The following is a 26,456-nucleotide window of genomic DNA, read 5'->3' as shown; positions in this document are numbered from 1 at the left end:
TAGCCTGCTGGACCACCAGCCCCAGTGAGAGCAAGAGGAAGAGAGGGGCCCTCAGCTGCTGGAGAGTTCTCACCCCAACTCATCCCCAACATGCTGAGAATCTCCTGACCTCTACTACAGTTTTCTTCCCAGACCCCTGAAGAAGGTGGGGGGAGGTCTCAGAGAGTCCTACCTTGTCATGTACCATCAATAAAGTATACTTTACCCAGCCAAAAAAAAGAAGAATACCGAAAGGAGAATACAAATGTAACACAAAGAAAACATCTAAAAAATTTTTTCTCTGGTTACTTCCTATCCAATACCATCTCACACATGGAGCTCCTCTGTTCTTCAATTTATCGCCCAACCTCTTCTCTACCCCCTAATTCTCCAAAGCCAACTCACAGAGAGCTGAATCCTTCCCCTTCATACCAATCTTCTAAACTTGCCTGGATTTTCCCGTAACTCTTTGTCATTATGTTTCTATTAATTTCTCCTTGCTGGTTTTCCTAGGTCTCTACTTCACCGCCCAGTTCTCTACTTCTCTGGGACCCTATTCAACACAAAAATCTCCCCCTAACAAACATTCAGTGGAAATTAACTTAGAATGTGGTGGGGTGGGAGAAAGGGATTCAAGACACCCATACTTACAGTTTCGTGTGTTTGTTAAACAGATGACTGCATAATTCTCATGTACTACGAAAATCTAAATGTTTTCAAATCCTGTGGGTCTCTATATGTTTAAAGGCCTTCCTTTTATTGCCTTTAATAATATATCCAAAATTACATGAACCAATGTTTATATAATTTTATACAATTTTCAAATTTAAAAAGTTCAAAAGCTGCTGCTTCACGGTTCCTGGGGATACTGTTTAATGCCTTCTGGGGTCAGGAAAATGCTTCAGTGCCATCTGCTGGTTCCTAGAGCTATATCAGGTAGTTATTCTAATTGCTTGCCAAATCCTTTTTTTTTTTTTTTTTTCCCCTTTAACTTCCCGGTTCTCCTTGACTGCATTTCAAAATAACCAGAAAAATAATTGCCATTTCCAGTGACAGGACCATGAGTATTCAAATTAATAATAATGTAATAACCTTGTTTGGGACAAAATATGAAGAACAAATATTTAACTTCTCGGTTTATTGAACTAATCATGTATTTGTTGCCACTAAACTAAAGTGTAAATTTCACATGCTGAATTGACATTGCTCATTACATGCATCTTATTTCATTTGTCACCAATGGATATATTTTCAGGTAGATAGTGTCCCATGTGTTGTGATATATGATGCAAATAATGTACAAACAAAAAAAAAATTGAAAGCTTCTGAATAAACTTTTATTACTTTTAGAATATTTTTAAGTCATTCTTATAACAATACTACTTTCATTTACTTACATTTGATATACATTTCTTGAACAGGAAGGAGATACAAACAGAGACAGTTTACACATATTTGTTCAGCCAGTAAATATTTACCGTCAACCACGCCCCAGGCATGTTACTTCACAGGAGTGATTTAGAAGTAAGCATGAGAAAGCCCTGATTTCAAGACCACCCTTGGGCCAGGGTAAGATCTGCACCCTACATATCACAAACACATTTTTAAAATTTGCTTAAAAATGTGGGAGGTGGGGCGCCTGGTGGCTCAGGGGGTTAAACCTCTGCCTTCTGCTCAGGTCATGATCTTAGGGTCCTGGATCAAGCCCCTCAGCGGGCTCTCTGCTCATCAGGGAGCCTGCTTCCCCCTCTCTCTCTGTCTGCCTTTCTGCCTACTTGTGATCTCTCTTCCTCTGTGTGTCAAATAAATAAATAAAATTTTTTTTAAAAATGTGGGAGGCTGGGACGCCTGGGTGGCTCAGTCATTAAACGGCTGCCTTCGGCTCAGGTCATGATCCTAGGGTCCTAGAATTGAGGCCTGTATTGGGCTCCCTGCTCAGTGGGCAGACTGTTTGCCCCTCTCCCACTCCCCCTGCTTGTATTCCCTTTCTCATTGTCTCTCTCTCTCTCTCTCTCTGTCAAATAAGTAAATAAAAATCTTTTTTAAAAAAATGTGGGAGGCTGTCTCTCAAAATCTGCCTTTTAGCCCTGCTGTGGCATAACCTGTGAGCCTAAAAATCCAATCTCTGATTTGTGTGTTTAAGTGTCAGGGAAACAGGTCTTTTGTCCTGTGTCCCCAACTAAAAGAAAACCCTGTTTGAATGCAGGGAAGACTTATGAGTTGTACTGCTTTTGGACCCTGTGTCAGAGTGTAAGGAAGATTTGTATGTAAAAGGGCTTAGGCAAGAAAGAAAAGACAAAGTAATTAACTTGTCACGTTCTTCCTCTCAGACTGCATGAACATAACAGACTTTGCATAATGAAGTGTTATTTCTAAGTAGTTCCAACGGTACCTTGTTGTTTCCTTTTGTTTTCTACTTCATAGGTCTGGATGTACTCATGAAACAGCAAAATGTTCTCAACAATTGGATATGATAGCTCAAGACTGTTTACAGTATTAAATAATTCATATGACACATAAATTTGAAAAAAGGTAGAAATAAATTTAACATGAATGAAGGGTAATACAGATTCTATACATTGGCAACTAGAGGGACATTGAATGACAAGCTTCTGAATATCCAACTCACAATTTTTTGTGCAAAAAGTTTTCCTATTTAATTATTTATTTATTTGACAGAGAGAGAGAGAAAAAGAGAGAAGATGAGCAGGGGAGGGGGAAGAGGGAGAGAGAGGCACAAGTAGACTGCCCACTGAGCAGGGAGCACAAGAGGGGGCTCCATCCTAGGACCCTGAGATCAGGACCTGAGCTGAAGTCAGGTACTTAATTTACTGACTGAGCTACCCAGGTGTCCCTTGGGAAAATATTTAATAAGGTAATAATATTTACAAAAAATTTAAAACTTCAACTTTATTTAATCTTATTTAAAAATTTGTCGTTAATTATAATATATTTTGCCTTCTTAAAAGAAAGATAACTGTTGAGGTGCCTGGGTGGCTCAGCTGGTTAAGCATCTGCCTTCGGCTTGGGTCATGTCCTGGGACTGAGCCCCACATGGGGCTCCCTGGTGAGCCAGGAGCCTGCTTCTCCCTCTCCCTCTGCCACTCCCTTTGCTTGTGCTCTCTCTCACATGTGCTCTCTCTCTCTCTCTCAAATAAATAAATAAAATCTTAAAAAAAAAAGAAAAAAGATAACTGTTGAAAACAAATGAAAAATAAAATGCATTGGCTTTTTACTTAATTAATATTTTTATGAAAATATATTCAATTTTTGTATACTTGGAATAGAATAAAATTTTATTTTTTAATTTGATCATTTTTGTCAATAGAACACAATTTATGAAAATTTGGGTGAAATAACGTGATTGGTAATTTTGCTGAAATGAAGGCAAAATTTTATGGAAAAAATATATATAGAATGCATTAACTCTACAAGTCTTTTTTTCTTCTTTTTAGCTCTATACGTCCTTATTACTCATTCACAATCATCAGCCAATCAACATTATACCCAGATAGATACAATAATTAAGTACTGTCATCTTTTATATTTTGTCACCTTTCATTTATATACAAACATTTTTATTTTGTCATTATAAATGTTTACTTGTCAAATATAGTGATTGTAACAGTTAACAGTGGAGGAGGAGTTAACAGTGTATTCGGCTGACTTATAACTTTTTAAAAAATATTTTACTTATTTATTTATTTGACAGACAGAGATCACAAGTAGGCAGAGAGGCAGGCAGAGAGAGAGGAGGAAGCAGGCTCCCTGCTGAGCAGAGACCTGATGCGGGACTCAATACCAGGACCCTGGGATCATGACCTGAGACGAAGGCAGGGGCTTTAATCCACTGAGCCACCCAGGTGCCCTTAACTTTTAAATAATTAGGAGCACCTGGATGGCTCAGTCAGCTGAGAGTCTCCCTTTGACTCGGGTCATGATCCCAGGGTCCTGGATCAAGCCCCACATGGGGCTTCTTGTTCATCAGGGTAGTCTGCTTCACCCTCTTTGCCTGCCACTCCCCCTGCTTGTGTGCTCTCTCTCTCTCTCTCTCTCTCTGTCAAATAAATAAAATCTTTTAAAAAATAAATATTTAGACTAATGGTAGGTGGGTCTCTATTTGCACACTTGCCCAGCTTCCACCTTCTGAGGAGCAGATTTCATGTCAGCCTGTATGAAGACAGTATTCAAGAGAGGGGACACAGAAATAAATAGGCAAGCAAATCAGATTGTTCTAGGTAGTCATAAATGCCATGGAGAAAATACAAGCTTGGTCTGTTTGATGGATAGAAAGATGATCTGTTGTGACCAGAGAGGAGTGAAGGTCAAGATCAGTCCTATCTGAGGTGATCTCCATTTTGTCAAGACTTCTCATTCAGGTCTCTGCTTAAATGTCGCCTCCTCAGAGGGTCCTTCTCTAACCACTCAAACTAATGATGCCTTTTCTCGGTACCCCCTAACATTCGGCTTTGTAGTAGTGTCATTACAGTACTTACCACACTACTCGATGCTTTTCTGGTTTATCAATTTGCTTACTGCTTGTCTCTTCCTGGTGGAATGTAAATTCCATGTTCACCCCTATATGCCTAGCCTGGCATAAAGTACACATGGAATGAATCAGAGTATTAATACTGGGGATTAAAAGGGGTAGGGTGAAGGAGGGAGGATAGCCTTTAAAAAATAACTTACCCAGGGTGCCTGGGTGCCTCAGTGGGTTAAGCCTCTGCCTTCGCTTGGGTCATAATCTCAGGGTCCTGGGATAGAGCCTGAATAGGGCTCTGTGCTCAGGGGGATCCTGCTTCCCCTTCTCTCTCTGCCTGCCTCTCTGCCTACCTGTGATCTCTGTCTCTGTCAAATAAATAAATAAAATCTTTAAAAAAACAAAACAAGCAAAAAACCAACTTATTCATTCAAATCACTCTTAGAAACTGTGGGGTGGAATAGAGTCCTTGCCTCAAACAGTGATACTGTAATGACATCCCTCATCAGATGAAAGAGCATATGGTGAAAATACTGACTCTGAAAACCATGTTTATCCTTGTATCAAGAAATATTTACCAGCTACAGCTGAAGTTGTGGATTTAATGAATGTAAAGTAGCAAAAGCCATGAAAAGGATTCTTAGACAACTGATATTTTAAATTCGAATAACAACTGAGAAAGTAAGTTTGCTCTGGTCCTCAACTGAATAATCAAACCAGGAGATAGGCATATAATCACAAAAACCAAGGAGGAGATAATCAAAACACAATCAGGAATATATCTAAAAATTCTTCTAAAATGGAGGAAAAGATGTAATTCAAGATCATAGTATTTGAAAAAATAAACCCATATTTTATATATATTTTATATTATATATATTTAAATAAACCCATATTTTATATATATTACATATATAAAATGCCTATACAAACACATGAATGTATGTATATATAAAATGAGTCTCTGACTTGTTTTCTTTCCTAGTTTACTTTCAAAATAAAATTCAACATGGCACAATTGGGGGCGCCTGGGTGGCTCAGTGGGTTAAGCTGCTGCTTTCGGCTCGGGTCATGATCTCGGGGTCCTGGGATCGAGCCCTGCATCCGGCTCTCTGCTCGGCGGGGAGCCTGCTTCCTCCTCTCTCTCTCTGCCTGCCTCTCTGCCTACTTGTGATCTCTGTCAAATAAATAAATAAAATCTTTAAAAAAAAAACATGGCACAATCGGAGCTGACATAGAAAGGCATACAATATTTCAAAATGGAGCAAGCAGGACTAGCTAAGCCTAGTTCTTCTTTTTTTTTTTTTTTTTAAGATTTTATTTATTTATTTGACAGACAGAGACCACAAGTAGGCAGAGAGGCAGGCAGAGAGAGAAGGGAAGCAGGCTCCCTGCTGAGCAGAGATCCCGATGCGGGACTGGATCCCAGGAACCTGAGATCATGACCTGAGCCAAAGGCAGAGGCTTAACCCACTGAGCCACCCAGGTGCCCAGGAACCACAAACTTTTTGCCAGCTGCAAGCCCTCAGCCTGGACTTAATTCCCTCATCATCAAGACACCTGAATCTTTCAGATTCTTCACTTTGAAAGGAGGCAGCTTGATTTGACCAATTTCAACCCTTCATTTATCTATTACTCCAACCAAGCCCAATTAACATACTTTCAATTCCTATTTTGCATAGAGGACCTACAGGATAACAGCACTCATGACCTTTTAACTTTACAGCTCTCTCCCCTCCTTGTCTTCCTCAGAGCATGTTCAAGTTCCTGCCTGAATTTGTCTCCCAAATTGCAATTCTCATTGCCCAAATAAATGCCTGTTTGCTCGAATTCTCAGTGAATTATTTCTTGGTTGACAAAGAGTTGAACCAAACACCTGTAGCACTTTTCTTTTTATTTTCGTTTTTATAAAGCTTTAAAATATATATTCAGGGGGCGCCTGGGTGGCTCAGTGGGTTAAAGCCTCTGCCTTCCGCTCAGGTCATGATCCCAGGGTGCTGGGATCAAGCCCTCCTTGGGCTCTCTGCTCAGCAGGGAGCCTGCTTCCCTTCTCTCTCTGCCTGCTTCTCTGCCTACTTGCGATCTCCATCTGTCAAATAAATAAATAAAATCCTTTTAAATATATATATATATATATATATATATATATTTCAGGATTTTTAAGTGAAAAAGCAAATTTATCTTGCTGATAAAATGGTACTGATTTTTCATTTCTTACTACTCTTTAACTTCTAAGCTGATTGTTCTTATAGAGGTAAAATTCCCTTAACACATAAGGACAAAACAATCTGAGAGATGTGTTTGTGTGGGTAAAGTAGATACCGCCAGAATTTTTTAAAATCCTGTTATCCTCTTAAGGCAATTAACACCACATGAAAAAGGAGATTATTAACTATCTGTAGGAATGATTGAAGAGATTTTTAGGTTTTTCCGAATGTTGCTGAAGTAAAACAAGAACAAAAGACTGTGTTAAATTTTAAGCAGAGAATATGCATTGAGTATAGAAGCAGAGAGCCCCCAAATCTGTAACTGTTTCCAACAAGCTGCAGGGAAGAGGGTTATTGAAAGACTAACACCCTGGCACCGAAAAGTCCATTTTCTGAGAGAAATGAATGCATCCGGAACAGGTATAGGATATGCAACACTCCTGCGCCCTGGGTAGCTTCTTGGAGAGAAGCCCCCATCTGTAGCACTTACCACACTGCTTTGGATATAGACGGTGGTATACCCATATGGGACACTCTTCAGCAACATTAATCTTTAATGATGCCAAGACCCAGCGGTTGCATGGGGCTTGGAGTGAGAATGGGTATCACAGCAAAGGGGCAAGAGGGAACTTTCAGGGGCCATGGAAACTCTCTTCTTGACTGGGAAGATCGTTACATCTTCACTTGTTAAAACTCGTAGAACTGTTGAACTGAGGTGGTTAGTTCGATTGGTAAATTTTATCTTAACAGGGTCAACTTTAAAAGAAAGAAAAAAAAATTCAGTATGCGCTCTCCAGGAACGCAAAGTGGTGACAAGCAGGCGCGCACTGCGCGAGCTCATCTCCTGAAATCCTCCGCCTTTCCCCAGTTTATTAAGAAGGTAACAAACTCAAAGTAATTCGGTGGAGCGCACACAGCACCGGGACGCCAGCGCTGGGATTTGAGCCCAGCCAACGTGACTTCGCAGCTCACATTTTTAACCCCGGGCGAATCTGGTGGTGCACAGTAAAGGCTGGATAAATGTATGTCTAATAAATGCTACGTTACAGATCCTTAATGCTCACAAAAGGTTCGCCCTGAGACTGAACCCTTCAAGCGCAAACCGCACAGCGCGGACGAGTAATCCACAGCTGGAGAGCTCAACGCGCATCAAAACCGCCGACTGAGCCTGAGCCTGTACGGCGAAGGGGTGGGGCTTCGACGCAGGGAGGTGGAGTCATCTTAACGCCTTTCTCGTAAGCTTGTACTTCTTCTCTTGCCGTAGTGCCTGAAACCGGAAGCTCTCCTTAAGCGTGCTCTGGATTTCCGGGCGAGAGCCGGCCGCTGGAGTACCATGTGCGGGCTGATGTGAAGACAGGTTACTCTGTACGCGCCTCCCGCAGTGAAGTTCCCGGTGAGCAGGAGCTGTAGGGCAGTAGACGATATACCAGCGGAGGGGGAGGTGACCGCGGGTTTTCGAGTGTCGCGGAATCAGGGCTGAAAAAGCCGTAGCGCGGCCCCAAGAGCTTTAACTGTGGTGTCTGCACCTTGGAGTCCGGGGCAGGCGGTGAGTGTCCGGGACAGCGCTGAGTGCGAGGGAAGTTGCTTGTATGTGAGCCATTAGGGGCTTGTAGTTAAGCCACTCTGTAGTTTTTCCTGGAGACTTCTCACGGTGGCTTTGTGTCCTAGCCTGTGTTTTTAGGAATCCGCCGGCGTGAGAGATGACGTCCCTAGCTCAGCAACTCCAGCGACTCGCCCTCCCTCAGAGTGACCGCAGTCTGTTATCGAGAGATGAAGTTGCTTCTTTGTTGTTTGACCCCAAGGAAGCGGCCACCGTCGACAGGGACACCGCCTTCGCGATCGGTGAGTTACCCGTTTACGAAGAAAAGCTTTGAAGCATTTGTTTTGTAGATGTTGGTGTATCGTTTTTTCTTCGGACTCTCCCTCTTTCTTAGCAGTTTCTGACTTGTTGTTTAGGGGTAGAGAATAACAAATAGCTATGTGCTGGGTGCTTGAAATGTATGTAGGTAGTGGCTACCTGAATTTCACAGGTTGAAGAAACAAGGAGGTTGACTAATGGGTAAAGCGAAGAACCGCTGAAAAAAGTCTGGAGGCAGTGACTAGGTTCCAGGAGGAATCTCCTAAACCCTAGGAGGACTGGCCTAGTTACTGAGAAGTGTATGCTTGTTTTTAAAGGAGTGGCTTCTGCCCTGCAGAACTTTCCTGTTTTTAGGGAGGGAGATAGGGTTTATTTTTTATGTTGAAAATTAGAAATCTATGTTTGGGACTGTATTACAATTATACCTGCTAAAAGGATACAGAGATCTTGGGGGTAAGTTAAATTGTAGAGGGAGCTAAGATGAGTTTGCTTGCAAACAATTGTTAAATCAGCTGGCCTTTTCCTAGGATGCACTGGTCTGGAAGAGCTGCTGGGGATCGACCCTTCCTTTGAGCAGTTTGAGGCACCGTTGTTCAGCCAGCTAGCAAAAACGTTGGAGCGCAGCGTTCAGACCAAAGCAGTGAACAAGCAGTTGGATGAAAACATTTCATTATTCCTTATTCACTTGTCTCCTTACTTCCTACTGAAGCCAGCACAGAAGTGTCTGGAGTGGTTGATTCACAGGTAACAAATAAAATTACAGAAATAATTATGAGCAAACAGCTTTGATCTTTAAAAAAAAAAAAAAAGTATTGAGAGCACTTAAACAATTTAAAGCTGAGAAATTAGATATATTAAGAGATTATGTCTGTTGGGTAAGATAAGCATGTCCCCATCAAACTCACTTCTTCTGATAGAACTAGAACTCCTAGAGATCTTGAGTTAATAGGCCAACTTCAGGGGCACCTGCATGGCTCAGTTGTTGATTGTCTGCCTTCAGCTGGGGTCATGATCCCCGGATCCTGAGATTGAACCCCACATTAGGCTCCCTGCTCCACAGGGAGCCTGCTTCTCCCTCTCCCTTTGCTTGCTGCTCAGTCTGTTTGTGCTCTTTCTCACTAATAAAAAAAAAGAAAATAGGCCAACTTCATTTGTTCTGAGGAGCTCATGTTACTTTGCTGTTACAAATTATTACTGCATATTTGGAGCAAAGGTGTTCTTGACTATTTTGTTGCTAAAATAACAAAACCAATGCTTGGAGAAGAGGAAACTAGTATTCTCTAAAATATTAGTATCCTCTAAAATAATAGAAAAACAATAATAGATAGTGTGTATTGAACATTTTTGTACTAGGTGCTGTGGTAAGCACTTTGCATGCATTCAGTGCTTAGAGCATTCCTATGGAAAGATAGTTGTACTGTCCCCATTTTACCATATACAGAGTTGAGGTATAGTTAAGTTATCTATGTCACGTAACTAGTACGCTGAGACACAAAATTGTTTCCAGGGTTTAATCTTTTATCCTCTCTGGAAATTGTCTTGGTAAGTATACTCAGTTTATATTCCCACTTAATTTCCATCACATCACAGCTTAGACAGTTTTGTTTATTCTGCCATGTGTTATATGTTTTATTTGTGTGTTTGTTTATTGAATTCTGTTTATTTGACAGAGAGACAGCAAGAGAGGGAACACAAGTAGGGGGAAGCAGGCTTCTGTTGAGCAGGGAGTCAGGGCATGATCCCAGAAACCTGGGATCACAACTTGAGCCAAAGGCAGATGCTTAACAACTGAGCCACCCAGGTGCCCCGTGTAGTATGTTTTAAAAGTAGAAAGACCTGCTATGTCATTAATTGGTGACATGGGGATAAAGTTATTTCCCTTCTGGAAGCAGTGGAGTCATTGGGAAAACATAAGTTTAACTTGGGTCTTCTGATTATCAGAACATTAGAGTCATCAGGCGAAAAACGGGTCTGTAATATTTCCCTTTTTCTTCTAGTATTTAATCTCCCCTCTCCAATAGATCATTAGTGTAAAGAATACTTGTATTTGTGTAACTTATTTACTAAGCAAACATTAAGTTCGAAACAAGATGAGTAGGCTGCTTTGGTTATTGTTTTAAAATAAAGGTGTATGCAAAGATTGGGGCATGTTGTGCTACCTGAAGTAGAGAGAAGCTTCATGGAGAAAGTAGCTTCTTGGCTAGTAAGTTTAGAGTTTAGTTAGACATGAGGGATCACTTCACTGGGAGAATTAGAAAAAGCATTCTGAAAAAGGAGATATTTGAGCTAGGTCTTCAAGGCTAGAAAGGATTTAATGTATCTGATGTAATTAATGAATCACTTACTATAGTAGAGGAGTCAGTACAAAGTTCTGTGAAGTTCAGGGACAAATTATGTATGGTTGTACTTTAACAAGTTTTTTTTTTTTTTAATTCAAGGAAATTAATGTGATTTTCATCAGTCTTCTGGTTTTAGAATTCTGATAATTAGGGAAGCTGAGGAAGCTGCGGAAGGTGAACTTATTAGAGCATGGAAAGGAGCCAAGCTTTACTGTCTAGTTGACCAGTTGCTTTTCTGTTGCTTTGACCACAGTGATCACACGGTTTTATTAATTTAATAATAGGTTTAAAAAAAAACCAAAGTGAATGGCATGTAAATTTTGGTATTGAATCTTAAAAATACTACTGCATAAGAGTTGACCAAATCCTGCAAAATAGTTATCATTTAATGCCCTTTATCTTATAGTTATGTGTTTGTTTTCACTGATATTTATTCTTAGTAGTTTTAATTCATTGATAAACAATTTGGACATGTAAGGAAATACATGCTTGTAGGTTTTGTGTCAGTGTGACTTGTTTGCTTTTCTCCCCCCAGGTTCCATATCCATCTTTATAATCAGGATAGCCTCATTGCTTGTGTTCTACCATACCATGAGACAAGAATATTTGTACGGGTTATACAGCTCCTAAAAATTAATAATCCAAAACACAAGTGGTTTTGGTTGTCACCAGTTAAGGTATGATTATTGAATGACACATGTTTTACTGAATATTGAGTGTGGCAGTTCAGGCTAGGAGGAGGACAAATGGGGACAAAAGTAGACTAACTGTAGGACCATGGAAAAAGTTAACTTTAGGCATAATGTGAGGTCAGTGATCAGAAATACAGTTTAAGAGTTTGAATGTAAAGCACTTGAACTAAAGGATATTTAAGAAGAGAAAGCCAAGCCAAGCCAAGCTTTTATCATATTACTTCCTCTAATAACCTGAAGACCATTTTTGCCCCTACTCTACACACAGAAAGTGAGGCTCTCTAAACACAGCTGTTTCAGGTATGCAAACCCCACTCACTATTAAAGTTCATTTTAGATTCTCCTTTCTTTGATTTATTCAATATTTATTAAGCACCCAGTACATGCCATGCATGATGCTAATAAGCAGTGGGAATAGCAGTATAAGTTTTCTGTGTTTGTCATCTGTTACTAGTCTTATTGTAAAGCAGAGAGAGCCTGTCAACATTGGCTGAAAAAAACGAATCTAACTAGGGGAGGTATTAAGAATCTGGAGAGTACAGGGGCGCCAGGGTGGCTCAGTGGGTTAAAGCCTCTGCCTTTGGCTCAGGTCGTGATCCCAGAGTCCTGGGATCGAGCCCTGCATTGGGCTCTCTGCTCAGCGGGGAGCCTGCTTCTACCTCTCTCGCTGCCTGCCTCTCTGTCTACTTGTGATCTGTCTGTCAAATAAATAAAATCTTAAAAAAAAAAAAAAAAATCTGGAGAATACAGACTTAGGTAAATACATAATCAAAATGCAAAACATAAGTAGGCAGTATTCGCTGAGGGTCTGCACCCTTGCTGCTCACCTCCTGGATTTCTAAACTTTGTGCAGTTTTATATGTTAATCTCCTATCTACCACATGCTGTATGGAGAGACTATATATTTTGTATTTATGAACTGAACCAATAGGAAGTTGTTACTATGGTAGGTACTTTAAAAAATAATAATTGTTGATAGATGCCCTTAACGATAATTGGTTCTTTCTGTCTATAACAGCAACACGGAGTGCCCTTAGCTAGGGGAACTTTGATTACCCACTGCTACAAAGATCTTGGATTCATGGATTTCATTTGTAGTCTGGTGACAAAATCTGTGAAAGTGAGTAGTATCTTGTTTCATGACTATATAGTTCCATTAAAAGATTGCTTGCTTGGAATGGGGAAAGCCTGCTAAGGCATTTCCTAATTACTGTACTTTGAAGAAGTTCCTTTGAAGTGAAAAAGCATGAGCAGTTCGATCAGTCTTGCATCACTAAAGGTGTTTTCCTACAAAAATTATTCTGTTTCCTGCCAAATTCTCTTTATAATGACTGTTTAAATAAAAAGATGGTCTAAAAATGTCAGGATTGTTCATTCTTGTCATATTTAATTAAACTATTGCATTTGTGTATTTAATATTGTGTGTGGTAAAAAGAAACATGTCAGCCTGAAGTAGTTGAGGAGAGTTGTAAATATGCTTCCACTTTTATATGTACTTTGTGTTTTTTTGTTCTAGGTGTTTGCTGAGTATCCTGGGAGTTCAGCTCAGTTGAGGGTGCTCTTAACTTTTTATGCTTCTACCATAGTGTCTGCTTTAGTGACTGCTGAGGACAAATTGGATAATACAGTTGCCAAGCTGTTTCCATACATCCAAAAGGTTGGCCTTGCTCATAAGTAAAGTAGATTATTTTGTACTTGAAGGAATTTCCTGGCTTTTAAAACTTTCACTCAATGATAAATATTTTAAAATTGGTCATTGGTAAGATTTAATTTTTTGGTTAAAAAAAAAAATGACTTGTCTTAAAAACGTGACCAAAGTGGGATCTTAATAAGGGTTCCTTAAGAATTAATGTTGGCTATTTGGCCCTGCCGCTGTCTTCCAGATCTGGTTTTTTTTTAGCAGTCATGTTAATTCACTGGAAAAGGAATGGATTTAAAAATCTCATCAAGGCATAGACTCTTTTATTCTTTTTGCAATGACTGACTTGACTTATACTTTGCAGTGTTTCTTCATCTCAAGTGCCTTGTTGCCTATCACCTTTCTAGATCCCTCATGAATTTACTGCTTTCACTTCCTACTGGTGTCCCAAAATTATTATCTTTAATCAGACACTATTTTGTTTCTGAAATCTCCTTTACAGTGGTGGGTGTTTGCCTTTAGAAGAGGCTATTGGCTGGCCCCTGTTATCATAAATAGCGGATGTTTGAGTTGGGAGACCTTCTGAGATCCCTCCTTTCATCCAGGAGACTTATCTCTATGTGCTCAGGAAATGAGGTTGACTTCTGAAGTGTGGTTGACTCTCACTTTGTGTTAGATATTATTAATCTCTAATTTATGGCATTTTCAATTTGTCAAGGTAAAGTGACATTTTAAGTAGAATTCAGTGCTATAGTTTATAATTTTTCCTTATATCTTAACAAATATTTAGGGATTGAAATCATCTTTACCAGATTACAGAGCTGCCACGTATATGATAATATGTCAGATTTCTGTGAAAGTGACAATGGAAGACACCTTCGTTAATTCGTTGGCCTCACAGATCATCAAAACACTGACCAAAATTCCCTCTTTGATCAAGGATGGATTAGGTTGCTTGATAGTGCTCATGCAGAGACAGAAGCCAGAGAGCCTTGGAAAGAAGTATGTACAATTGAATTGAAAAATGATAGTAATTAAAGGAGAATGAAGTTATTTTGAATAATTCTTTCAAATATAAATTTTATACTGGGTTGTTTTTTTTTTAAATTGCCGTGTATTTGACTTCTAAAGTTAACATGTACTTATTTCTCAAAGGCCATTTCCTCACTTGTGCAATGTTCCTGATCTCATTACAATACTTCATGGGATTTCTGAAATATATGACGTCAGTCCTCTTCTGCGTTACATGCTTCCCCATCTGGTTGTCTCCATTGTTAATCATGTTACAGGTATGTGGTTTTACATTTTGTGTTGAGAAACTAAGATCTGATTCTAAGATTTGTGTCTAAGATCTGATTCTCTTAAAATAGGAATCACATTCATGTTATTATCTTTAAGCTATTTAAAGGTTCTAATTAATTGTTCGGTGTCATTTATTCTGTGTAATTTATTCTTATGTGAAAAACATTTGAGGTGGGGAGTAGGTTTGTTGAAGGGAGATCCTTCCTTATTCATTGAAGGATATACTCAGAATTATGTTTTGTTTTGTTTTTTAATGTGTATTTTGTTTTTTACCTATCTGTATGTGAAGACGACTATGGAATTATTTTAAAATGATTAATGTATGTTGCCAAGTAAAACTTCCCTTTCTCATTTAGATATTTAATGAACTTCAGTGACTCATTTATTTATACTCAGTTGCCAAAAAAGTTTTTCTCCTTTGAGTCTTTGACCATAGACCAAGAAAATCTCATACATAAAAATCCAAATTTTAAAAAAGTCTTTAAAGTAATTAAAAGTGATTATTTCCATTATTTGCTTTTTATCCTTCAATAAATACAGAAAGACAAGAAGAAATGCTTGGTCCTATTACCACTTAGGCTAAGAAAGACATACTAAGGAAGACATCTCTAAATTATGTCATCTGTTGAAAATTAAGTTTGCTTACCCAGATCTTGGTTTACGTATGTTTTTCAGAAACATGACTAACATTGTATAAAAGCACATTTTTCCTATTTTGGTGGTGATAAGTAATATCCCAATCTTTGAAGGCAGGGCCAGCATCTGACTCAAAATACATCTATGGTCAGTCTGGAATATTAGATGACAGCTCTTGGTTCAGTAAGGTGTATCGAGATGATGATTGAGCTTGTTTTCAGAGCTAGTTTATTAAGACCTAGGCTTGGGTCCCTACTTCAGCCCCTTCTAATATGACCTGGAATGACTGTTTTTTAGACTTCTGTTTTAATAAGATAGGCATGAAAAACTTGTTAAAAATAAAGAGAATTTCGGGTAAAGCATAAGTGAGGGTAAAGTATACAAAAATATAAAAATATATAAATGGCTAAATAGGTAAAATACACTTGTATAAACAGGTAAAAAGCTGGTTTCAGATGAATACGGTTTAAAGTTATTCCTATAGGAGGGTTTTCTGCTGTAAATAAATTTAATAATATAAGTGCAAAAAACTTTCCCAATCAATTTTAATTTATGTTGTATACTAAAGGAGAAGAAACTGAAGGGATGGATGGTCAAATCTACAGGAGACATTTAGAAGCTATACTTACAAATATATCACTGGAGAACAACTTAGACCATTTGTTGGCTAGGTAAGAAGGTATTATTTCTGACATGCTTTTGATTTGTATTTTTGTGGTTTTGTATACTTTTTAGAATTGGCTAGCCATTTTCCAGTATGTCTTTATGATGTGCTTCTAGATTTGTCAGTATCATGTCACTAATTAGAAGTACTTAGTGCAATAATTGTGGCACTAGAAGGAAAAAATAATTTCTCTCTAGTGTTCATGTGTGATCATGGAAAGTTAATAGTTAAGCTAAATTTGGGTTATAGCTACATGTAACTAGTGGCTGTTCAGAGTTTCCTATTAATAAATGATCAAAGTGCCTGAAGCAATACCTCACAGTTGGCATTTAGTGAATATCAATTAGAAACTTGATACTGAGGGTTGGTGTGAAGTGAGGATTATTTCTTATTTGTTTATTTTTTAAAGATTGTATTCATTTATTTATCAGACAGAGATCACAGGTAGGCAGAGAGGCAGGTAGAGAGAGAGAGAGGGGAGGAAGCAGGCTCCCTGCAGAGGGGAGAGCCCGATGTAGGGCTCGATCCCAGGATGCTGGGATCATGACCTGAGCCGAAGGCAGAGGCTTTAACCCACTGAGCCACCCAGGCGCCCCTATTTCTTATTTTTTTGTAAAGATAGTTGTTTCCCATTTTCTTTTTTTACTTAAAGGGCAACTTGATATAAATGCAAAGAATGTAGGCATTGCATTCAGACATGGGCTTGAATCCTGCCTCCCTCATTTCCAGGAGAGTAGAGTAGTAAGTTCTAAAGGTCAGACTGCCTGGATCTGGTTTTGTAACATTGGCCTGTCTGCTGGTGTGTGTCATTCGAGCTACTTGCTGACAGAGTTGTCTTGTGAATTTCATGATGGTATATATGGGAAGTACTGTGGAGAGTGTGGGCCCCTGGATCAAACTAGACTTGAAAACACACAGTAGGACTCACTAAGTGTTGGCCATGGTGCTTCTTCTCCTTCGATCTCAGGCAAATTACAAGAATTCTAAGCCCTGGTTTTTGTCTAAAGTAAGAATGACTTCTACCTTGTGGAAGTGTGGCAGATAATATTTCTAAGGCATCTAGAACATAATGAGTACTCAGTAAATAGCTCTCATGTCTGCTGGTACTTGTTTTGCAGCCTTCTTTTTGAAGAGTATATTTCATATAGTTCACAGGAAGAAATGGATCCTGATAAAGTATCTTTGCTTAACGAACAGTTTCTTCCACTTATCAGACTGCTAGAAAGCAAGTAAGTTGTGTGTTTGTGCCGTTCTCTAATGTGTGCCTCTTGATTTATAAAAAGATTCACAGGTCACATTGAAATAAAGTAAATGAATTCTAAAGAGGCTGTCCTTTTTGTTCCCCCTTGAGGAAGACAGGTGAGGGATTTAGGTATATTTGAAATTTGACTTTCATATAGGGAATAGGGGCTATGTGGAGACTATAGAGAGTCTAATTTTTTTTTACAGAGAGACTTTGTTGCAGTAGTCATAGTTACAGACTTGATTAACATCACCAGGATTTACGTATACCGTTTTACGTATACATTTGTTAAAATTTTAAGTCTCAGTAATTTTTGAAGTTTTATTTATGTTTTTTTATATGTATAAGGTGCATGTGGTCAGTGACTTTACCAAGAATGATTAACTCATTAATTTCTTCCCAGATATCCCAGAACATTAGATGTTGTACTAGAGGAACGCCTAAAAGAAATTACAGATCTAAAAAAACAAGAACTTTTTCATCAGTTTATCTCTCTTTCCACAAGTGGAGGAAAGTATCAGGTAAGTTTTTCTTCAGAGAAATTGCTACAAATATGGATATATTTGTGTGGTTCTTTGAAGAGCTCTGGAAGGAAGTTTGCTACTTCATACCTTTCTTTGGAAAACTTTATGGACAGGTGAGATTTAATACAGTTTACCTAGTTCCCTGAAGTAAGGCCGTGAGGCAGGGGTTGAATCATTGGAAAAGGCACAGAAATTTAAATAACTGAAGGGATATGTGTTTCAGGGAGAGTATTGTTTGAAAATGTTACAGAGGATCATCAGCAATCACTAAAAGGTAGCTTCATGTAGTTTCCAGCATTTTCTTATTTTTGTTCCATACCTGTACTTTCCAGTGCAGTACCCACTAGCTGTATATGGCTATTTAAGTCATTTATTCAGAAAAAGGGAGGTAGATTTTAATTTCATGAGCATGTTAGAAATTTCCTGGTGAGTAACCCTGAATCTTTCTACTAGAAGTTAGGCAGCTCTTAAAATTAGCCTTGAAAATAAATATGAAGAAAAACTTGATTATTTTGGTTTTTCTTTTCTAATAATTAGACTTTCATTTTTAATGGCATTTCATTCCCAAATCTTCGTGAAGTAAGTTGTTATAAATCTGTCACTGTTGTATCATTTAGATAAATTGCTTTCTGTCTTCAGTGACCAATTTTTTAAATTTTTATTTTCATTTAGGTGCTACTACAATGATTTATTTTAGGTACTTCTCAGTCTGGAGTCAGATCTACATAAAGAATGCAAAGTTACTTCATAGAATTGCTTCACTAAATAAACCTACCCATAGACATGAGGGTACTCAAAGTCACAACATTAACAGTATACATTTTGTTCATCTATTGTAACTCATACCCTGTTCTAGAGACAAAGATTTTACTTTATTTCGTGGTGTCTGAAGTTAGATGGTTGTTATCAAATGTGTTGGGCATTTTGGGATGGTTTTTTCTAGTTTTTATTCTTGATTAGATGCTGTTCAGATTTAATGGCAAAAATAATTTGGTGATTGTGATGAATCCTATAGTTTCTAGCAGATTCTGATACTTCCCTGATGCTCAGTCTGAATCATCCGCTTGCTCCTGTGAGACTTCTGGCCATTAATCATCTGAAAAATATGAAAACATCAGAGGTTTGTATCAGACAGCTTCATTTGTGGTATTTTTATCCTTATGGTGAACAGTGTCATTCTAGAGTAAGAAATTGAAGTTACCAACTATAATTAATATTGTGTAATTACAGATATAAGATTAATAAAGCAGAGGAGAGTGTACAGGACAAAGATTTAGGACCATACATACCAGCAGGCAGCACTTTTAACTTGTGTATGCTCTAATAACAATTGTCTTCACATGTTTCCACGTTGCAGATTATTATTTAGCTTAGTGTTTTTCAGACTAGAATTTCTAGATTATTTACAGAGGCTCACAAATTATCTGAGAATGTTTTAGTTTTGAAATTTGACTTTGATAGTCTCAAGTTCAACATGAGTGTATTTGGGGACATGGGAATGAGACTTTTGGGATACCGTTCATGATCTCAGTACCTGCAGTTGTATTTGTGTTTCACATTTTGGTGGCTGCGAGAAGCAAGTACAAAGGCTGACTTAATTTGTAAATAATGTCTTTATACCAAAATGGTATTTTAGAAGACTTTGTAATGATTCAAATGAAGCAGTATTTTTCATTCTTAAGCCATTCAAACAATACCTTCACGATTTTTGGTTTGTTTGCTTACTGTTGATACTATGTTTTTAAAATTTTTCTCCCACTTTTAAATGGACTCATTTTTACATAGCCATCAAATCATGGGTTTGAAGAGCTAATTGGTATAGATATTTTGCTGTAGTTACTGTAATTGAAATGGGAGTGTTCATTGCTGTGATATCTGAAATCCTCTTGTATATGTACTACTATTAGCATATTTGGAAAATTTCTGGAATAAAAAAAGTGGTTCTAGAGTTGTTTCCCCATGGCATGTAGTACTACAAACATGCTGAACTCAAACTTGTGTCATGGTTGGTAGATCCAGATTCATGTCACAAGTAGAATTTAATTTCAGCTAATCATAATTACCCTAATAAATACATTTCAGTTTGAGTTTTATTGGCTTTATAGGGTTTTTAAATATTGGACTTCAAATTTTTTGTTTTATATTTTTGATATATTTATATTTTTGAGTTATTTAATTTTAAAATGATTTGTAAATAATAAAGTGTTAGGATCTGTCAGAATGTTTCTTTAAAAATGTTTGTAGTATTCAGATTTATAATCTATTGATTTTGATTCATTTCTGATCTGGCATAAGATTATGTTTCACAAACTGCTGATAAGTATGTGCTATTGATTTTTTGTTTTTTTTAATTAAACTACTGAATTCTGGTCTTTGTTTTGATGAGAAGATTCCAGTGTCTAGAATGAAAAAGGGATTCCTGGAAGCTCCTAATACTCCTACAGCTGTTCTCAGCCTTCTTTTACTCTTAATCCCTACCTCCCCTGTCCTTTTCTGCATCTGGTTAGATTTTCAGTAAAAGGCACTGTATACATCTGCCTTTTAGGTTCAATATTGTCATTACAGTTACTGTCTTTCTCTGCATGCTTTGATTTCACTTTTCCTTCTCCATCAGTGACAGAACATAGATCCTATTATAGAATTTCAGATTGGGATATTTGGCTACTTGTTAGCTCTAGAGAAAATTTTGGTGACATTTGGTACATGAGATTTGAGCTTCAGTTTTATGAGTTCTAGGGGTTTGGGTTTTATCTCCCAACAGAGAGCCCTGTTACTTTTTTATAGCATTATAAAAAATGCCACCTACAGGTAGGGATATATTTAGGTTGGCTTGTAGTCTTAGTTTCCCATTACTTTGAATGATTATATGCTTTATTTTCTTTTGTTAAGAAAAATAAAATCTCTTTTGACAGACTGGCAACTGGCTTTTCAGCAGATGTCCTTATCCTTGTAAAAATCTTGATAATAATAGCTAACTTTTAACTTTTAACTTTTAGGCCTTGTTCTATGCAGTGACAGGTATTATTTCATTTTGTGGCAGTTCTTTGAGATAGGTGCTATTATTAGCTGTCTTTGATAGACAAGAACAGTGAGACCTGGAAAGGTTAAGTAACTTGCTACAGGTCACACAATTGGTAAGTGGTCGAGCTAAGATTTAAACCAGACGTTCTGGTTCTTTAGTCTATGTACTCTCAATATCCGGGCTCTTGTGTAGCAAGATGAACTTTTTTTTTTTTTTTTTAAAGATTTTATTTATTTGACAGATAGAGATCACAAGTAGGCAGACAGGCAGGCAGAGAGAGAGGGGGAAGCAGGGTCCCGCTGAGCAGAGAGCCCGATGTGGGGCTTGATCCCAGAACCCTGAGATCACGACCCGAGCCGAAGGCAGAGGCCCAAACCACTGAGCCACCCATGTGCCCCATAGCAAGATGAACTTCTTAATGCAAAACTTATGTTTGGATTATACATATTCTATGGTATTTTCAGTAGAAACTGGGAAAAGTTTTTACCAAATAATTACTCATCTAAAAAGACCCTTTAGAGATTATCGAGTTCAGTGCAAGTATGCTGAGTGTTTGAGTTTGTCTAGGGTAGAGCCTGTATTTCTTGACTGATAATGAGTGCTTTTCATAAAACTAAGCTTTCTTTTTAGTGTAAACTCTTAGGAGGTTTTAGCAATAACCAAATTTAAATATTTTTTCTCTTGCTTAGGAGAGTGTTGATGAGTCTTTCATAAAAGAAGCTGTTTTAACCCGATTAGGTGATGATAGCATAGATGTTGTTTTGTCAGCTATAAATGCATTTAAGGTGAGTGAATTTGTTTGTTGAAATACACAGTTTGTAAATATTTTTTCATTCCCAGGTGATTCTCTGCTCTAGGCAGGAACATATTTGGAAATTATTCCTTCATTGGGAATTTGTTCTCCTGAGAAAACAGACTTAAGCCTGATTAAGGAAAGCTCATGGGAAAAACTAGACTGCAGAGTTTTATGTATATGGAAGTTCTTCAAGAAGGAAATGTGCTTTGTGAATTTTTGTCAGCAGTAAATACCTTGGGATCATGGAAGATTCTCTCATAAATGCCACTTTTGAGAAACTGTTCTCATAAAGCTTTGAAATTATATGACGACTGTTGGGAGATAAATTCTTTATAATTCATTATTTTTTTAAAGTTCATTTAACAAGTACCATGTGTATCTGAAGCAAGTGAAAATTTACTTATGTATGTTTCTTCCCCTTTAGATTTTCAAACAATATTTTAGTTCAGAAGTGACAGTTTCAAATCTTCTCAGCCTCTTTCGAAGAGCAGAACTTTCAAAAAATAGGGAATGGTATGTATTCATTTCTTCTCATACTGTTTTTTTTTTTTTTTTTTTTTTAAGATTTTATTTATTTATTTGACAGAGAGAAATCACAAGTAGATGGAGAGGCAGGCAGAGAGAGAGGGAAGCAGGCTCCCTGCTGAGCAGAGAGCCCGATGCGGGACTCGATCCCAGGACCCTGAGATCATGACCTGAGCCGAAGGCAGCGGCTTAACCCACTGAGCCACCCAGGCATCCCAACTTCTCATACTGTTTTGAAGTGACAGAATTCTATGTCCGTTTCAGTTCTGTTTTCTTTCTTTACATTTTTGCATCTGATAATTTAGTTACGTGGCCCTTTGGTCATGGTAGTGGAATGGATAATAATGTAACTTGTGCATCATAAAAAGAAAGAGGGTTTGTGGGGGTTCTCTATGTTTGAAATTTTCCTTAATAAATTTTCTTAATAAAAATTTTCCTAATAAAATGGAAAGATTACATAATGAGTGACATAACTGGTGAAATCTGAGAAGTAGGGTAGGAAGTAGTTTAATTTTCTGCTTTATATAATTCTATTTGATTGTTTTTATAAGGATAGTATATTACTTTATAATTAAAAGTAAACATATTAAAATAAGCTCAGAGGCACATGGTCACCTGTAGTGTTTGATGTACTCTAGTTACTTCATTTTTCACATCTAAGCTTTTTGCATTGAAAAAAATGACCTAAGCTCCTGGGGGGAGGAGAGCATGTCTTACAGATTTTTGTATCTGTCATATTTAGTTCTTAACACATAGTATGTGTTTTTATTTTTTTTTAACTTAGGAGTGAATCCTTCATGTCTAGTGGAGTTGAGATATGTTGTGAGATACATGTTTTATGTTACAGTCAACCTAGTGATTTCTCAAAAAAAAAAAAAAAAAAAGTTAACAATTACTGTCCCAAATAGCTCCCTGTTAGCATGGATTTTGAGTGATTGTCTGGGGTCTCTCCGAATAACGTGTTTGGTGAGGTCAGGATAGTGTCAGTTGAGCAGAACAATATAATAATTTTTTTTGCTGAATTTAAGTTTCTAATGGGTCCCTTAGCCAAATGTGTTTGTGTTTCAGGTACAAAGTACTTGAAGTAGCAGCAGACATACTAATTAAGGAAGAGATACTGAGTGAAAACGATCAATTGTCAAATCAAGTGATGGTGCATCTGCTGCCATTTATGATTATTGTCAATGATGATATGGAATCTGCTGATACGAAGATTGCCATATATTTATCGAAATCCGGAATTTGCTCTCTGCACCCTGTATTAAGAGGCTGGAAAGAAGGTAAAAAATTTGGTTGCCTTTGGGTGTGGGGGGCGGAACCAGCAACACTTTAAATACTTTAAAAAGAGGGGCGTCTGAGTGGATCAGTGGGTTAATTTAAGCCTCTGCCTTCAGTTCAGGTCATGATCTCAGGGTACTGGGATCGAATTCCACATCGGGTTTTCTGCTCAGCAGGGAGCCAACTTTCCTTCTCTATCTGCTGCTCTGCCTCCTTGTGATCGCTGTCTCTGTCAAATAAATAAAATCTTTAAAAAAATAAATAAATACTTTAAAAAGAAAAGTACAATTAAAAGTTGGCTCTAATCATTATTTGAAATCATGTTTGCTATGGTCTGTGTCAGCAAGATTTTTAAAAATTTTTGCCAAGGTCAGAAACCTACGGTTGACTCTTGAACAGCATAGGGTTGAACGGCATGTGGATTCACTTAAATGCAGGTATTTTTTGATAAATACAATACTCTAGGGGCACCACAGTGGCTCAGTGAGTTAGAGCCTCTGCCTTTAGCTCAGGTCATGGTCCCAGGATCCTCGGATCGAGCCCCGTCAGGCTCTCTGCTCAGCAGGGAGCCTGCTTCCTCCTCTCTCTCTGCCTGCCTCTCTGCCTACTTGTGATCTCTGTCTGTCAAATGAATAAATAAAATCTTTATAAAAAAAAATACAATACTCTAAATACATTTTCTTTTCTTTATGATTATTTAAACACTACTTTTTTTTCTCTAGATTACAATTTTGTAAGAATACAGTATAGCACACTTACAACATTAAAGGTGTGTTAACTGTTATTTGAAGGCTTCTAGTCTGTAGTAGGCTATTAGTAGTTAAGTTTTTGAGGATATATGCAGATTTTCTCTTGTGTTAGGGAGGGGCATTGGCAACCCCCTTCCCCATGTTTTTCAATAGTCAACGACAATAAAAATAAAGCTGACCCAGAGATAGATTCAGAATTGGATAAAAGGAAAAATACAGAGCAAACCTTCATAGGAAAATTGAAACTTTTGCCTAAATTTCTTACTCTACAGAATTCATGAGGTGAGTATTGGTGATACAAGTGTCCTCTGTGTTCATTTTTTTTTTTTTTTAACAGCTCTTGAAAATGTGATTAAAAGCACAGAGTCAGGAAAACTAATTGGTGTAACAAATCAGAAGATGATTGCATTATTGGCTGACAATATAAGTTCAGGGGATCCTTCTTCAATGTTAAAGATGGTATGTATGCTGTCAAAGACCACCCCTGGACTTCCTAAAATTCTATTAGATTCTCAGTGTTTGGTTTACTAGATTTTTTAAAATAAGTTTTACATTTTTGACTACTTTGTTATGCTTTAAACATGTATAGTTTTACATAGTATGTTCCGCAGAGTGTTTGAAATCTTCTACATTTTATATAATATTTTTGTGGTTTTACATTGGATTATAAGAATAGTGTATCTTTTTTTGCTTTCTTGTTTCCTGTCATTTAAAATATAAAGTCATATATTTTTTTAAATAACAATCTCTAAAAGGATTTTTTTTCTCTTTTGCTGTAGTAAATAAACCTATGTCAAGGTTTTAGGAGTATAATTTTAAAGCCCTTTATCCAGTTGCCAGATGCAATTATGTTCATTATAATTCTGAGATTATTTAATTTTATTATTACTTTAGAAATCAGTGAAGAGCTATGAGTAATGGAGTATGTTTATTTTTCAAGGTGGAAGATTTAATAAGCATTGGGGAAAAGGAGTGCTTTAGCCTGAAGCAAAAAGTGACTTTTCATGTGATCATGGCTGTGCTTGTTTCTTGCTGTTCATCTTTAAAAGAAACTCACTTCCCCTTTGCGATCAGAGTCTTCAGCTTATTGCAGAAAAAAATAAAGAAGCTTGAGAGTGTGATTACTGCGGTGGTAAGGAGTGCACAGTTTTTGGAACATTGAGTAAAGTGGCAGCCTGGCTTACTAATCACAGCAGCACTGAAAATTGGGGGCTGAAATGCTAAATCTTTGGATACGAGGGGTGAATGTGAAGCAGCCTTGGGCAGCAATAGGTAGAAAGTTAGAGAATTTAATTGAATTATAGAATTTCAGGGTTGTGATGTTCTGTACCTGATAGTTGACTCTTCCCTGTATTATCTTTATTAATTACCGGAGTTATACTTAAATATACTTTGTGATGAAGAATTCACTAGGCATGTTATTGCTTGAACAAAATATTTACTTTATTCTGTTATTTACTAAGAATTGATTTTTTTTTTTTTTTAAAGATTTTATTTATTTATTTGATGGACAGAGATCACAAGTAGGCACACAGGCAGGCAGAGAGAGAGGGCGAAGCAGGCTCTCTGCTGAGCAAAGAGCCCGACGCGGGGCTCGATCCCAGGACCCTGAGATCATGACCTGAGCTGAAGGCTGAGGCTTAACCCACTGAGCCACCCAGGCACCCCACGAATTCAAATTTTTAAAACAATTTGAGAGATACACTTGAGAGGGGTGTGAAGGGAGAGGGAGAGGGAAAGAATCTTAAGCAGACTCCCCAGAGAGCACAGAGCCCTACATACCATGGTCGTACAATCCTGAAGTCATGACTTGAGCCGAAACCAAGAGTCAGACGTTTAACTGAGCCACCCAGGTGCCCCAGGAGTTGATCTTTTGTATTATTTTAATATTACATCAGATTTGGATCTCACCAGCTTACTATTATCTTTGACAGTATTGGCTAAAGAGCATGTTTCAGTTGTTTGTATATTTACCTAGTCTCACATCTTGAGGTAATAAGATGATTTCTTCTAATTTTTTTTTTTTTTAAAGATTTTATTCATTTATTTGACAGACAGAGATCACAAGCAGCAGAGAGGCAGGCAGAGAGAGAGGAGGAAGCAGGCTCCCTGCCAAGCAGAGAGCCTGATGCGGGGCTCGATCCCAGGACCCTGGGACCTTGACCTGAGCTGAAGGCAGAGGCTTAACCCACTGAGCCACCCAGGCGCCCCTCTTCTAATATTTTTAATAGTTTTTTGTTTTTATTTGTCTTCCAACAATCAGAGGGCTTTTCATATTAGGGTTTGCTGAAACGAATCGCATCTTTCTTACATTTACACATACCCTGAGGGTTTTACAAGTTCTAGCCATAGTCATTGTTACCTAAAATTATGTAAACTTGAAAAGCACGAATTTTTCAGAGTTCCTGGGTGGCTCATTCAGTCAAGCATCTGGCTCTTGGTTTTGTCTCAGGTCACGATCTCAGGTCATGGGATTGAGTCCCACCTCAGCTTCTATTCTCAGTGCGGAGTCTGCTTAGATTC

The 26,456-nt window shown here is 37.8% G+C and overlaps 1 protein-coding gene across 2 annotated transcripts in view; it reads left to right on the top strand.

The window, feature by feature from the left end:
• Nucleotides 1-7,447: 7,447 nt before the first annotated feature.
• The window catches only part of HEATR1 (HEAT repeat containing 1), a 49,946-nt gene continuing 30,937 nt past the window's right edge, over nt 7,448-26,456 (top strand). The window contains exons 1-18 of one of the 2 annotated variants that reach the window (XM_004774798.3): nt 7,448-7,546; nt 7,931-8,059; nt 8,335-8,508; nt 9,052-9,268; nt 11,399-11,540; nt 12,574-12,675; nt 13,072-13,212; nt 13,985-14,196; nt 14,350-14,483; nt 15,701-15,803; nt 16,915-17,025; nt 17,443-17,560; nt 18,579-18,683; nt 21,275-21,370; nt 21,806-21,894; nt 22,975-23,186; nt 24,271-24,392; nt 24,874-25,065. In XM_004774798.3, coding sequence (XP_004774855.2) covers nt 8,367-8,508; nt 9,052-9,268; nt 11,399-11,540; nt 12,574-12,675; nt 13,072-13,212; nt 13,985-14,196; nt 14,350-14,483; nt 15,701-15,803; nt 16,915-17,025; nt 17,443-17,560; nt 18,579-18,683; nt 21,275-21,370; nt 21,806-21,894; nt 22,975-23,186; nt 24,271-24,392; nt 24,874-25,065 — 2,238 coding nt within the window. In that variant the 5' untranslated portion in view covers nt 7,448-7,546; nt 7,931-8,059; nt 8,335-8,366. Of the gene's footprint in view, nt 7,547-7,930; nt 8,060-8,090; nt 8,213-8,334; nt 8,509-9,051; nt 9,269-11,398; nt 11,541-12,573; nt 12,676-13,071; nt 13,213-13,984; nt 14,197-14,349; nt 14,484-15,700; nt 15,804-16,914; nt 17,026-17,442; nt 17,561-18,578; nt 18,684-21,274; nt 21,371-21,805; nt 21,895-22,974; nt 23,187-24,270; nt 24,393-24,873; nt 25,066-26,456 lie in introns of those variants that run through there. The other variant, XM_013046968.2, reaches the window with a different exon arrangement.

This window comes from Mustela putorius, unplaced genomic scaffold, assembly GCF_011764305.1.
Source record: "Mustela putorius furo isolate JIRA1106 unplaced genomic scaffold, ASM1176430v1.1 tig00001118_pilon_pilon_pilon, whole genome shotgun sequence".
Lineage (NCBI taxonomy): Eukaryota > Metazoa > Chordata > Mammalia > Carnivora > Mustelidae > Mustela > Mustela putorius.
Note: the sequence above shows the minus strand (reverse complement) of the source record. Positions and strands in the feature narration are given on the sequence as shown.